We start from the raw sequence: 14,730 nt of genomic DNA, 5'->3' as shown, positions 1-14,730 counted from the left end.
ATTTGAAGTACAGGAGATACATAATGAAGAAAAATTACTTCTGAGCTCTCTCTCTCTCTCTCTCTCTCTCTCTCTCTCTCTCTCTCTCTCTCTCTGACTTTTGTCATTCAAAATTCCTAATATGTATGTGCAAAATTATATCAAATCATCCGCAAAGGCCCTAAATTATGATGTACCCTTTCAGATGGTTGTATGCATACTTCTGGAAGAGAGCATACTGGATTGCACAACATTAATTAGATAAGCCTCTTCACCTATTAAAGATATGAATGGCCGTCATACAGTTTTCATACACAAAGGCGGAAATCCCATTCAAAGACATCTGCATGACTGAGCAACCTAAATCCTGTCTGCCATGACAATCTCAATTTTATTTTAAATTTGCAAAATGACGGGCTAATTTCAATACTGGCGTTAAAAATGCCAGCTCATGTTTTTTTTTTTGAAGTTTGGTTAGATAATTGCAAGCTAAGTAATGTGAAACAGCACAGTGTCGTATAATTTGACTTATCTGGGCGGAGTAGAAATAAATGAGAACTGTTTATCAATAATTTCTGACACTGAAAGGTCAGATACACAAGTCTGATAATGCCCTGTGTGGATCTATTTTCTGTGAAATTATGAATCAGTTTGGAGACGACAGTTTCACATGATGTTATATTTCGCTGGTGACAAATATTCAGGCTCCTGGAATATAATTTTGGAGCGATGATGGAAAAAATTGATTGTGGCTTTGTGATGGTAATTCTGAAGCGAGGCTGCGTGCAACCACATACCAGCTGATTTGAAATGCACAGCTGTAGTAAAGTGCTGCAGAGCTGATCAAGATATGCGTATCAGGCCCCGGAACTGCCAGTGGGCGTGGCTATGCAAATGACCTTACATCTAATTAACATATCACTTACTGCCAGAGTCAAACATCCCATTAACATGTTGTTTACGCTGGGTCTCACACTGAGGGCATGCATGCGCCATCCCATCCCGTGGAAGTGATACACTGTACACACACACTCTCACTACAACACAAAGTAGTGAAACGTGTAGGCGTGGCCATGCAAATTAGCATCCTTATATAGGCAAGATGCAAATGGTGTACTGCTTTTATCATTTGCATTCACTGTCATGCTCATTATTTGCATTCAATGGAGATATCTGCCAGCCAAGGGTTTCTGCCGGTGTGTGAAGCAATGCAAAGCCTAGGTATGGTATTTCAGAACTGTGTGAAATTTACACAATTCTTAAATCAACAATAATATTTTGTGTAAAAATTTGAATATATTTGTCCTCTTAAAATTTGGATTCAATTGGCTCTTGTTATCACTGTCAAGTTACATTGGGGTTACATTATTAATAAATTATGACAATCTACGCCACTGTAAGGCTTATCGTATTTTCTATGTACATGAAGGGCCCTGGGGTCTGTTTATTTCTCGTTTTTGCTGTATATAATATTACAATTGTTGTTTAGTATATGTTATTTTTGTCCACATTTCAGGGTTATTTACTAAATTTGGGATTGACAATTGCATTTGCAGGATTTCTGGTGCATGTGGTAACAGCAGATACTGAGAGCACACAACATAAACCATGGACTGAACATGAAAACTAGACAAAACTTTGTGTAGTAATCAATTTAGAAGATTCTGTCAGCTGCAGTGTGTACTCCAGCTTTTATTTTGTTTTTTCGATTTGTCTTTTTTTCTTTTGAAAATTTGAAGGCAGTTTCTACGACAGCTATTCTGAATTCAACACTACGGCATTTCTTTGCCACAGAACAAAGCCACACACACACACACATTAAGTCTGACTGACTTTCTTGGAAACATATTCCATTACTTTAAAAGTGATGTCTATGTGTGGCCATATAACGCAGGGAATGAAACCGGAATGGAGAAAAGCAATGCCATTTCAAAGGTTTTCATCTCTTGTTTCTAAGAAAACTATATATGTCACTGCCTCTACACTATCCATCTTTAACCATTTGAGTGCCAATGTCAATTTTTATTGCTTTTATAAAATATAACCAAGTCACAATTTTTTTTCGGATTTTTGTCAAAATTTTGATAAAAATCTGCTGGTTATGAAATGTGATGTCAACTTGGTCCAAATAATCAAAATTATTGCAGAAAGATTCACAAAACTTGGTAAAATGTTGCACTAAAACAGCACTCAAAGGATTAAATCTTTTCAATGCAAAATGTCATTTTCTCTTCACAGGGACCATGGCGAGCAAAATTTCAAGAAACCAGGTTTATGCGAAAAATGCTACGTCCTTCAAAAACAAACCTACCACAACATGTATCACACAATCTGGATATCAGCAATACCATTCACACAATCTATGAACAAACTGACAACAAAGAAACTGGCCGACTCAACCTTTACACCATTTGTTTTAACCATTTGAGCACCAAAGTCAACTTTTGTCACCCTCATAAAATATAGCTCAGTCAATTTTTGTTAGATTTTTGCCAAAATTTTGATAAAAGACTGTGGCTGATGAAATATTGTGTACATTTGGTCCAAAATTATCAGAAAAATTAAAGAAAGTTCATAAAAATTGGTAAAATGTTGCGCTAAAATTTTGGTGGGAAAAAATACAGCATTCAATGGATTAAAAGAATACTCAGTAACTGGGGACAAGTACAAAGGGACACAGGTATCACAGTATTGTTCACACACAGGTCATAACATCAACCATCCGGTTGACTTTTTGTCAGAGCTGGCAGGCTCTGCGAGTGTTTCTGCGAAAACTGAGCAATACGTGTTCATAGGTCACTCTCACATTCACTGCCATGGAACGCAACTGTTTGCCGAGAGTAATAGGTGACATATAAACTGAAAACAATTCTGCTGAAAAGGTCATGGGACACAGAAGACCACTGACAAAGTCACGACTATATAATATCCTAATTCAAAGAGAGTCAGTGTTTTTTTTTCTATTCTGATATGTTTATTATTATACTGAGAATCTTTGTAGAGAATTTTCTTCATGAAAAAAGATCAAATTTGCGCCACAAAAAATTCCCATGCGTCCACTTTTCAATGAAAGAAAGTCTCCCACACACAGTTGATTCAAAGATTCCATGATAACTTCTGCTCGGTGTATTTCACCTGCTTACACAAGGAGAAGTGTATCGTATTCAACCTACACATATAGCACTCTTTCACATTTCATGGATTTCACAAAGATGGGTGACTTTCAAATTAATCAAATAAAAATTTTGCAACAACCAGAAGATAGCACCTGGCAAGAGATTGCACAACATCCATAATTAAACCGATTCCGTCTTCCATTATTTTTCCTCTTGTTCCGGAGTCTGTCAGAACCCCAAAATTCCAAGAACGGGAAAACGGCCACAAGGCAACCGACCTTGGCAGTTATGGGGCTCAAATGAGCATTCCGACGCATCAAATCGATCAATAAAAAAAGTGTTAGTATGCAGTCAGCGTGTGGATGGAGTTGGCAACATTGATGGCAGATTTTCTTTTCAACTGTACCGTTACACCGACAATTCATAAATTATGTACGCCTACCCATGGCATGCGTCCATCCACAGGTTTACAAGCAGTAAATACAAACGAATTATCATGGATCCCCCTGCACTGTGTTAGAATTGCCTTTCATTCAACTGCAGAGGTACCCATCTGTCTTCACACAAAAAAAATAGTTTGATGCAATAGAATGATGAACTTTCACATTTGAACATATCAACCACACCCCCACACATCCCCATAGGCAAATGACCTAGCAAGTAATTAACATAATATATGCGTGGAGCCGTACATACACTTTGCCAGATGAGTTCAACTTTGCATGAAATAGTTCATTGACATGACATGCGTAGGACAAATCCACTGCCTACGTTTGCCCTGGAAGGAAGGCATACTTCAACTGTTGGCCTGTCAGTTGCCAGGCTCCTGCAGCCTTGTTAGGAAAAATTTCAGAGATGAAAAATTTATCACAGAGTGTTGCGGGGGAGGTATAAGGACTGTATCATAAATGTCACTCATTTTCTTTCAACCTAGTTGCAGGAGATATTTCTGGATAAAATTTCTTTTTCACACAAAAAACGACAGTTTTTGAGTGTAGTAAAAATCTTATATTGCAAATGTACAAAAAAGTTATAGGAAATTATTAACTTCTAAAAATATTTTCATAATTTTTGTTTTATGTCAACTACTGTTCCTTGTTCTCCTCCCAAAGGCATTTGAGATACACAGTATTCAGCTTGTCAACTAAGCTTATAAATGTGTAGACGGTTTTGTTATTGTTGATGCATGAAATTTAGCCCAGATTAAAATTAAAATGTACACAATAATATAATTAAACTTGAATTGAATAGGGACACTGTGTTAACCCTTTGAGTGCCAAAGTCCATTTTTGTTGCCCTTACAACATATACCTCAGTCAATTTTTGTCAGAGTTTTGCCAAATTTTGATAAAAAACTCTGGCCGATGAAATGTTGTGTTCATTTGGTCCAAAATTATCTAAAAAAAAATTACAAAAAGTTCATAATAATTGGTAAAATGTTGCACTAAAATTTGGGTGGGAAAAATACAGCACTCAAAAGGTTAAGTGTGTCTACATGATTTCAGAATGGAAGAAAACTTGTAGTTGACATACAAAACTAAAATTGTGAAAAAAATGATTTCAAAGTTACAGTTGTGGGCCTTGCAATTTGTAAGTACAGAATTCGACTAACGCTGAGTCAAGGATTTGTTTTAAACCAGGACATGTTACCTGTATTATTAGCACTATTTCATCTGAAGTGTCCCACTCACCCACTGCCTCAAAACATTCTCAATCTCAATCACATCTCCACACGACCCATCGCCATAGAAACCGTCTCTGGAAGTGTGAGAGATGTTTCAGTGAAGCAGAACCCTTAGTCAACCTAGTTCTGTCTTCAAGGTTGAACAAAAACTGTGCAATTTCTTAATTCAGAATGTTTGCAACCGGAGGTGTTCGTATTTCTTCCATGGGCCAATACAGTCCACATCTAGCCCGGAATTCAATTTTGATGGTTGCCAAGTCATGTTTAAGCCAGATATTTCCCTCATATATATATATTTGAATAAAACATATTTTGAACAACCTGCCTTGCAGTTATGCAAATTTATATGTCATGTCGAGGTATGAGATAATTTTTTTATGTACTTGTGAGATTTTGGACAGTGGATAACGCGCTGTACCTTCAATATTTTAAATGATACAAGTTACAGTTACTCATACAATCTTTTCAACATTTGTTCAGACAACGCCAGTCATCCGTACGTGTGCCAGTGACAAAGAAATGCCGAAGGACACCACACCGTTGGGTGCGGCACACAGCAGGGACAACACCCAAAACTGTTGACATGAGAATTACACACACACACAAAGATTTTGGTTGCAATGACACAGTGTTTTGGCATAGACTCTCTCTTCCTAGAGACTATGGTTGATGCACGTACATTCAAAGCTGCAATTAACCAATTACAATCGTGCAGCTCTGAGTCCAAAGCATTAATTTCTGAAAATTTGCCAACCATCCTGTAACAATGGGGCGGCGTTGTCACGACGCCACAATTCTGTCCTTAATTAATATACAGAATAAATATTTGTCCTGAATTTTATGCAGGACAGGAATTTGAAGCACAGAAATGATGGGAGGGGTTCTTCATTCAATGTTGCCATTAACCCTTTCAGTGAAAGGGTTCCACCCCCATTTTCCTCTCTAGAGGTCCAACTTTACCATAGTAAATCAATAGGATTGGTTCAAACCACAGTGGTGAGAGGGTTTCAGGTGTCCAGTGATCTTGCCACACAAGGCAGAAGTAACAAACACAGTTTCAAAACCGTACAAAACTTTTCTGCCGGCATCAGCAAATCTTGCACAAATGCAATTCCATATATGGTTGCAAGTAAACAACCACGATCAGCGTGATGCTCATAATTATGAACAATCTTGAACAATCTTCTTGCCCTCGCTAAAATGATGAAATCTCCCTGCACTGCACTGGAATGGAACTATTGAAGAGAGATTACCATGGCAACAAGGTAACTGCATACATCTAGCATTATCTACAGCCCAGCCACATTGTAATACTTTCCAACATGCCAAGAATGGTATCTGAGCCAAATCTGTACATACTTTCTGAAATTCACCACTTGGCCATGGTAAGTTGAAGCTGGTTTTGTCGGTTAGTGAAATGAAAATGCTATATACACTGGGTATTCAACAGCCTTCAAATGTTCCTGTCTTTGTTAAAATGCAACATATTGGTCTTTACTATGCCTCACTGGTTGTAACCAACTTGACGTCACCTGATGGTGAAATATGAACTTGGCAGGATATTTGGGTTTTTAATCTGTTCATCACCGATCTCCCCCCCACCCCCTTAACAGACCCACACTCCCTATCGATGACAATGGGTTTGGGCCAAACCATTGTGGTGAAAGGGGTAATAAACAACACATTACAAGGGTGGCAGGATGTTATCAACTTTTAATATGAACACATTTAGCATTGCAGTTACAGGCTGGCTGCAACAATTTACATACTGTCTGTATGCACTGTTGACATATCAAATGAGTTTCTGCACTGTAGGGCTATGCATAACTATTAAAATTGTCTTAATAGTAAACAAAGCTCAATGCCTTGGGGGGGGGGGGTTTCATTCCGTTTTGATTGTCATGTGCAACTTCACACCAGTGGGTATTCCAAATAAACGATGTGAATGCATGACACTCAATCACTGTTCAGTTTTGAAATGTTTGGTTGTTCAAAAACCTGCCAACAGTTTCAACTTCCTACGACATATTTCAGCACTTACATATGCACTAGTATTAAAGTAGTGTTGGGGGAAGTTCAAATCATGTACATGTATAATCTTGCTGTCAGATTGCAGTGCATGTACTTCCACGCTTTTACTTTGGAGAAAAAGTGAGTTATTGACGAATGAATTTGGACTGGACTGAAATTAGTAATCAGCTATACACAACATCACACGGCTCTGCATACATGGACGCAGTGAGAGGGGTGTTGAATACTCCAGGCACTTCAGTATGATTTGGAAGCATAGAAAAAGAATTGTTACCGAGACAAACCAAAATTACAGGAAAAACATATCAAACATTAGATTAATGAAGGTCAAAAACCAAATGGCACCAGAAGTTCAGGTCCACTTCCGACTCTCCACCATGCCAGGCATGTATTCTCTGCGCTGCATCGTCACACTGGCTGTGTTCAGCAGTTGCAAATATGAATTTCTGATGTATTTTTGGTTCAGAGAATTTCAGTCACTTCATTTTTCCACTCATTCCTGACACCTCCACCCTAACGTAGCCTACCCAAACAACATGGACTTGGAGCCAGGACAGGCAGACAGAGCTACATCAGACAGCATTTCTGCAATGCAGTATAAAAAATCTGCAGGTACAGCCGAACTTCAATGCATGATTTATTGAAATGTTGCCGCGACGATGATGATGTGAACGCAACTTCACTCCGTGTCAATCAATCACGCTAAGCACCCTATCCCTTGACAAACCTTGCAAAGATCCCCTGTCCACCATTTAACAAGCCAAACAAAACAAAGAAACAAAAATAGCCAGACACTTACAAATCTGTCAATATGTGGAAAAATAGAGAAACAACTGTCCTGCCATGAGGGTGCCTGGCTTAATGCACAAATTCAAAGGTCAACAAATACCCGACCATTAAAAGCTTCCAGACAACACAACTCTTCTTTTCAAATGTAAATCGTGCTGATCCCCTGACCAGGGCACACAAAAAAAATTCCTTAAAACAATTTCACCACACACGGATTTCTTTCATCAGTGCAATGATTGAACCATTCAAGACATAAGCCCACTCTAATCCCAGCTGGACAGAAACTGTAGACATTCAAATAATTCACATAAACTTTTATTGCACTGTACTCCAATGTCAAGCATAATATGACAAAATCCTGTCTACGAATAATGCTTGTGTATGTATGGGGGTGTGTGTGTGTATGTGTGTGTGTGTGTGTGTGTATGTGTATATGGATTGATGTACATTAGATAAGAATCAATCATCTGTTCTATGCATATATGCATAATATACACAGACACATCAGACAACACAGACACACACATATATATACATATATATATATATATATATATATATATATATATATATATATATATATATATATATATATATATATATATATTTTTTTTTTTTTTTTTTTTTTTTTTTTTATTTTTTTTTTCAGGCAGTAAAACAGTTTTTGTTAGGTAACGCTCTGAAGTGTGAATTTCAAGTTCCAGCCAGCAGTCACAACATACAATCAGCTGTACTTGAAATTACCTAGAAAGGTATTACAAGGAAAGGTACTATTACATAAATGATGATGGGTTTCTACAAGTCATGAGTCACACGTTGACAAACATCACAAAGGGGAACATTCCCAAAGGTCACCTACACACACTGTGTCCGCACCCTGCATCACATATTCTCCCATTCATTACTTCCAGCGTACAAGTCGTTATCTAAACCTCTCGCTTTACTGTCCATCCGTGTTTTTTTGTCTTGTACCACCAATTATTCAGAAAAACACTGCATGAATCAATCTCACTTCAAAAACGATGGAAGTTGATTAATCAATTACTCCATAGTTATTTTTTTTCTGGTATTTCCATAATTGTACACAGTTATTATTCATTCACCTCGTTATCTGATTCAACACTCACCCAATGCTTTTTTGCATCCATTGTTCCTTCACACTGGGGCCCCTCTCACCGGATTCCCCACACACCCCTACCCAGCAATGCACTGCGCCACATTTCACTCACAAGTCACCGCTGTGACTGACAACATAATGTATGCAGCAATTGTCGGGCTGGCTGGCCGACTGATATCTCAAAGAGAAACACTACACATCAATATTACAATGACTTCCATATAAGGACGTTGCCTCATTATCATATTAAAATGAGCCAGAACTGCATTGACCCCTGTACTCTGTACTCCAGGCCATTATTACTGTGAGCTATGTCAACAAAGCCAGTCACTTGTCAGCTGGCAATCTGTTGTGTGAGAAAGGCCCTACCTTATCACAGCAGGCACAAATCCCTCTCTCACACACACAACAAACATGTTCAAGATCGCTGACTGTGACCCTCAATATATCTATATATCTTTGCATTTGAGCAAACTGAAGCCAATATTGCAATGATATTTTCTGATAATTTATGCAAATGACATCAAAATCAATTACAATTACGATGAGATTTCATTTCATCTTAAATATTTCATCCATTCAGTTGTTATTAAAATGCATGAAATGAAACGCAGTCCGCAACAATGGAGTTGACGGGGATTACGGAACAAATTGTCCCCTGAATGCAATATTCCCGATATCATCACCAGGAAGAGAGCTGGCCATAGCAAAGGAAACCAGTCACAAAAAATGCATGGAAATATATTGCCCTGGAAGAGATACAAGCCTTTCCGACCACAATGAAATCAATAAATATATGGTTAATGAGTGAGAAACTAGCAATGAACGGTTCTTGACCTGGTTTATTTTCACGTCTGAGACGTGGATGCGCTCGAAATAGCCTGCCCTGTTTTCAATGCCCCCTCACCTCCCCTTCAACTGCAAAATTAGTACAGCCCACACTATTGTGACCAATGGGATGAGACCAAGTGGCTGAGATGAAATAGGTATTGAATTCCCTTCAGAGCGCTCTTCAACAAGCAGGGTGTTACCAGCTGCAGTGTTTCCATGTAATTGCTAGTCAAACAAATAATGCCTCCATCGCCGTTAAAAAAAAGGGGAAGGCAACTCTCAAAATAAAGATAACACATTTCAGAATGGCAAGAGCCACAGGACTTGGTAGAACCCTGGAGAATGCATCCGTGAAATGTCAAAAGGCTTCAAATAATATAGTCTATGCGCAGATCGCATGATTATTTTCAAATGATCGAGTCTTGCTAACTGATATGTAATGTCATCACAAATTAAGTGTATCACAATACGTGGAATAGGGTACGGCAGTACAATAGTGGTATTAGGCATGGTTCCTCATTGATAGGTAAAAAAATCAATGTGTGGGCTGGGTAAACATTCATGTTACAGTATTTGCAGTGTTCAGTGTCATGCAATTCATCGGTGAGTTTTCCTAAACCATGATGTGCTGCCACTGACCTCACGTAACACGTTCCTACGTTGAACTGATGCTATACTGCAGGGTATGAGGGTGCATTTTGAGTTTTTGTTGGCTGTGCACATTTCATACATTCTATGCACTGCTCTGTTCAGTGTGCAAGCTACTGCATTATTTCAGCCGCCATGTATCATTTCCGAAATTCTTCGACTTCACGACTGCACACATGCACAATTTCCATGTGATGTGGTGCAGACATGCACTTTCAATAGCATATGCACGAACATATCCAGAGTTCATCGATCGTGTTTCATTTGATGAATGTGTACAATGAAACTCTGAGGAACTTCTGCATCTATGCATGCAAATTTGCACTGTGTGCATTCCTGTGGCAGTACATCTGTAGATGTGTGTACACCTGGACGATGTCATATCCACATGGACACACAGGTACATTTGATGCTGGTGAGATTTGTGCAGAGCACAACATGGCATTACTCTTCCTGCACACGGTTCGCCAGGTTGGATTTTGAGGACTGGGCCACCCATCTCCTTTTGAAGCATGCTAAATTTTATATGTTAATAACAATACAAACGAATCAATTTTCACAACAAGCAAATTTATGCAAATTATTTTTTTTTCATGTAAAGTCGTCACCGCTCTGATTTGCCTAACTATGGAGAACACTGCTGCATGGGAAACATTTTATCCAACACTGGAGTGCATGGTGATACAATACTAATATGCAAAGCTCAGCAATGCTAGCATGTGTACTGTAACACTGTAGTCTTGGTTAGATTGGCAAATAGCAGAGTTCAGTGATAGCCTTACATAATTATGGTACAACTTTTGATGTAACATGTGTCAGTGGTCACACTGTGGGGAGGGGGGCTCCCATGGCATCCTGGGAATGTTACAATCATGGCAACTCAACCCTGGGTAGCTGTAATGACTTGCAATTTGTGTGTTGCGCAGAGCATGCATGGCTGTATGGTGACATCATCATCAGTGTGTATTACACAAGCAATACGTTAAACCCAAACTGAGGACCCCAAAAAGTTGACTGGAAACACCTATTCAAGGGTAAACTGACCTGTTCTGATGCTGGAGTCGCTCTGTGATGTTCCCGTGTCCTCCCACTCAAGTTCTTGATCTTTCAGGAGACCCTTCCTCCTCCCTGGGATGCCACCTGGATCGTTGATGCGCTTGCCTTGCAGGGACAGGTGGCGCGAGCAATAACCCCGTCGCTGCGACTCTTTCGTGCAGCCGTCCTTCGAGCAGAGTCTTCGCCACTGCTTGCCGTTGAACTTCTTCCGAATCCCGTTTGGTGCGCACACGACATCACCCTTCTTGTACTTCGGTTGCGGTGTCGTCGCCGGGGAAACCGTGCTGCTGCTCCTCTCTGAGGAGACTGTGCTGCCTCGGCTGTTCGTCTCGCGTCGCTTTGTCGGCTGTCTCCGTTCCTTTACGCGTCCCCTCTTAAAAGGAGAGCCTGACATGTGGTGGGGAGAGTTGGTAGCTGTGCTGCCTTCCGATTCAAAGCTGATGTATTCTTTCTTCATCAGTTCATCGTCCGATTCTCCGCTCTCAGCGGACAACTCGTCTCTCTTTTCAGACTCGTACTTCAGCTGGCGAACCGGCTGCGCCTGCGGTGCATTCTCTGCCTCCCATGGGGCGCGCAGCAGTCGTAAATCGGACCGAGAGACCCACACAGACTCTCCCTCCTCCCCAGAGCAAGCCTCGTTCTTATCATTGTCAAGGGCAACGTGGTATGACAGGGGTCTAGAACTGATGTCAGTCACACTACCCTCACAGAACATATTTTCATCTTGGCTGATCTTGGCACAAACACGAGTTCCCACGGCAACACTGCCAGGTTGAGGTACAGTATCACTGATGATGTCCACACTGTGAGTTGTCAACACGTCATTGAAATAGGACAAGTTTCTATCCCCTGAGAACAGGATCCCTAAATCTTTGTTTTTCTTGTGTTGCTTGATAACGCCTGGCTGGAACGACCCGTCACGTTTTGCGAGCACCTTGTGCCCCTTGTATGTCTTAAAATCCACATTCATTTTCTTGGTGTTTGGGGAACCACTCGTTTCACCGATAGAGTTTCTCCTTTTATGTGTCTTTACACTCCCCTGGGTGAGGGGCGTTTTGTCAAATCCCCCCTCGATACTTGAGGTGACACTTACTGAACTGCCACTGACACAGCTGTGGGTGCTGTTCTGAGCCGCCATGCTTTCCGGATCTGAGTCCGTCTCCTCGGCATTCTGTTTCTTTTTCCGTGGGATCGGACGCTGTTTCGTGGATTTTTTACTCAGTCCTGGCCAGCCGACGGGTCGATCGGCAAAGTCGCCGTGCTTAGGCGACATTTTCTGTGACGCCCGCCCCTTCCTGGTCGCCCCACTCGCCTCTTCCGCCGCGCTGTCATCGTCACTGTTGACGTTGTCAGCTGGTCGGCGCTTGGCTTTTGGGCGACCCGAGCTGGCCGGCGTCGGGGAATCGTCCTTGCCGCTGTACGGCGGCGATTTCTTACTTCGTCGGGACTTCTCGAGTTTGCGATTCATGGTTTCCTTTGTCCTGAAAAAAAATACAAATCGCAACAAAAATAAATTAGGCGCCCTGCGTATTGCAGAGTCAGCGCTGGAGCGGCCGCGTGACAATGAATGAAATTCCCCACACAACTGCAGATCGCGTGATACTCCCATTTTCCTTCATTCCGCGACAAACGATTTTACTAAACTGTTGGCAACCCCTACCTCCAGTTTCACACACAATTTCCCCCAAACCGCTAATAATGGTTCTTGAGGCGTCATGATAGATATGAGATAGTGAAATACACGTATGCGTACGTATTCAGCAAAGGGGTGTTGTCTTTCGACCAAACGGTAATTACTCAATATTCCAGTATGCACGTAACACAAAAACAGACCATGCATTAATCCAAACGATAGCTAAAATTGCGAGTTGCGGGTGACATATTTTCTCAAAAACCGGGTAGAATGGAAATAAGATACTGATAAATAACGTAATGTCGAAAATCGACCGCCTTTGGAGTCAAATTCTCCAGATATCGACGACAAAATAACAAGGACATCAGACCACGCAAGGGCAATCGGCGATCTTGAAAAATGGCCAAAGAAAAATAAATTAAATACCCACACACGAGCCAAATGCACTGATATTGCATCCTAACGTACCAGAATTTTGGCAGTATGTCTGTCCCTTTGGCCTAAGTGGGTATTAAGGATGAATTTTACAAATTTGGGCGGACATTGCGTCCTTACGAACGAGGAAACGACAAAGAGAATGCCTACTGACATTGGTCTTATTTCGTCATCGTACAATGCGAGCAAAAATTCGTCGACACACAACCACACAAAGCATCGTGATCGACAAAAACACGCCGAAAATTTGAAGAAGCGGTGGTGTTTTACCTCAGTATCTACTCCCCGAGCATAGAACGTCCAGATGCATCAGGTTGCAGCTCAAAATCGCCAAAAATTGTCTTACTTTTCCGCAAAAACTGGTAGATTTCGACAATTTTTGTGTTTTCTGTTGGCGATGCAATGAACACTAAAAAAGGTGAATGAGCAGATGCCCTTGTAAAACGAGCAACATGATTGGTCAAACGCTTGTCACATGGTCTACCTCTTTTTCGATACATCTGATGATTGGTCCAAATTTTACTGACGTGATCACGTGGAGTGTTTATTCAGTTTTTTTCTCTTGGACACGCCCCTCATTCCAGGATTTGCCTAGATCATTTTCATTAGATACCTTTTCAGCTGAAATTTTCATCTTGAAATATTTTTCCTACAAGTTTCAGCTGGTGCAACTTGTGGATCCGATGTAAAAGATTAATGCTGTGTATTTTTTGCGAAAATTGCATCGGTGTTGAAATTGCTAGGCAATTTTTTCGACCACCGTACGGCGGGATACAACACGTCATTGTGACCGACGGCACAAACAGTATTTAGTATTCTGGCCAATGAGGACGAAGCGTACGACTGACGATCTAAAATTATCCTGGTTGCCTAGGCCATGAGCCAGTTTACTACGCGCAGGGCCGCACTACTGAAGAAATACCGCTGTTCACAAATCGCTTCGCTTAAATGATTTAAGTCACATAATAGATATTTTAACACCGTCTACACGCAGTGCAGTGCTCCGCTCTGCAGAAAAAAACACTGTTGCCGGCATCTGGCAACGTCACGCCAGACGTCGGCATGCAGTTAGCGCATGGTTATTTTTGGCGACACACAAATATGATGTCAGACTAACAAATAGATACCTAGGTTGCTTATTTAATTAGCATGCAAGAGTGACAGCCGAGCGAACGCAAACAATTTCTGTGGCTAGCGACTGCAAGGCAAGCTCTAATGAACATGGCCACGCCCATCGTGGGCCGGCCTACCATGGCCACAACAAAACCGTGTTGTGCCAACTGGGCAACAACACGCGCGTTGCTTGCCCTATGGGAGTCTGCTCACTGGCTGGCACATATTTTATCAAATAGCGCACTAACTTCTCGGTCGATTCTTGGTCGTATATTATGTTTTTCACAACACTTTTCTG

General features: G+C 40.9%; 1 protein-coding gene across 1 annotated transcript in view; it reads right to left on the bottom strand.

The window, feature by feature from the left end:
* The window catches only part of LOC139129555 (protein capicua homolog), a 44,994-nt gene extending 31,243 nt beyond the window's left edge, over positions 1–13,751 (bottom strand). Inside the window, 2 exon segments of the mRNA XM_070695204.1 lie at positions 11,240–12,732; positions 13,590–13,751. Coding sequence (XP_070551305.1) covers positions 11,240–12,719 — 1,480 coding nt within the window. The 5' untranslated portion in view covers positions 12,720–12,732; positions 13,590–13,751.
* Between the last annotated feature and the right edge of the window lie 979 nt (positions 13,752–14,730).

The sequence above is a fragment of the Ptychodera flava genome, chromosome 3, assembly GCF_041260155.1.
Source record: "Ptychodera flava strain L36383 chromosome 3, AS_Pfla_20210202, whole genome shotgun sequence".
NCBI classification, from domain to species: Eukaryota; Metazoa; Hemichordata; class Enteropneusta; family Ptychoderidae; genus Ptychodera; species Ptychodera flava.
This window is presented reverse-complemented; position numbering and strand designations above follow the sequence as displayed.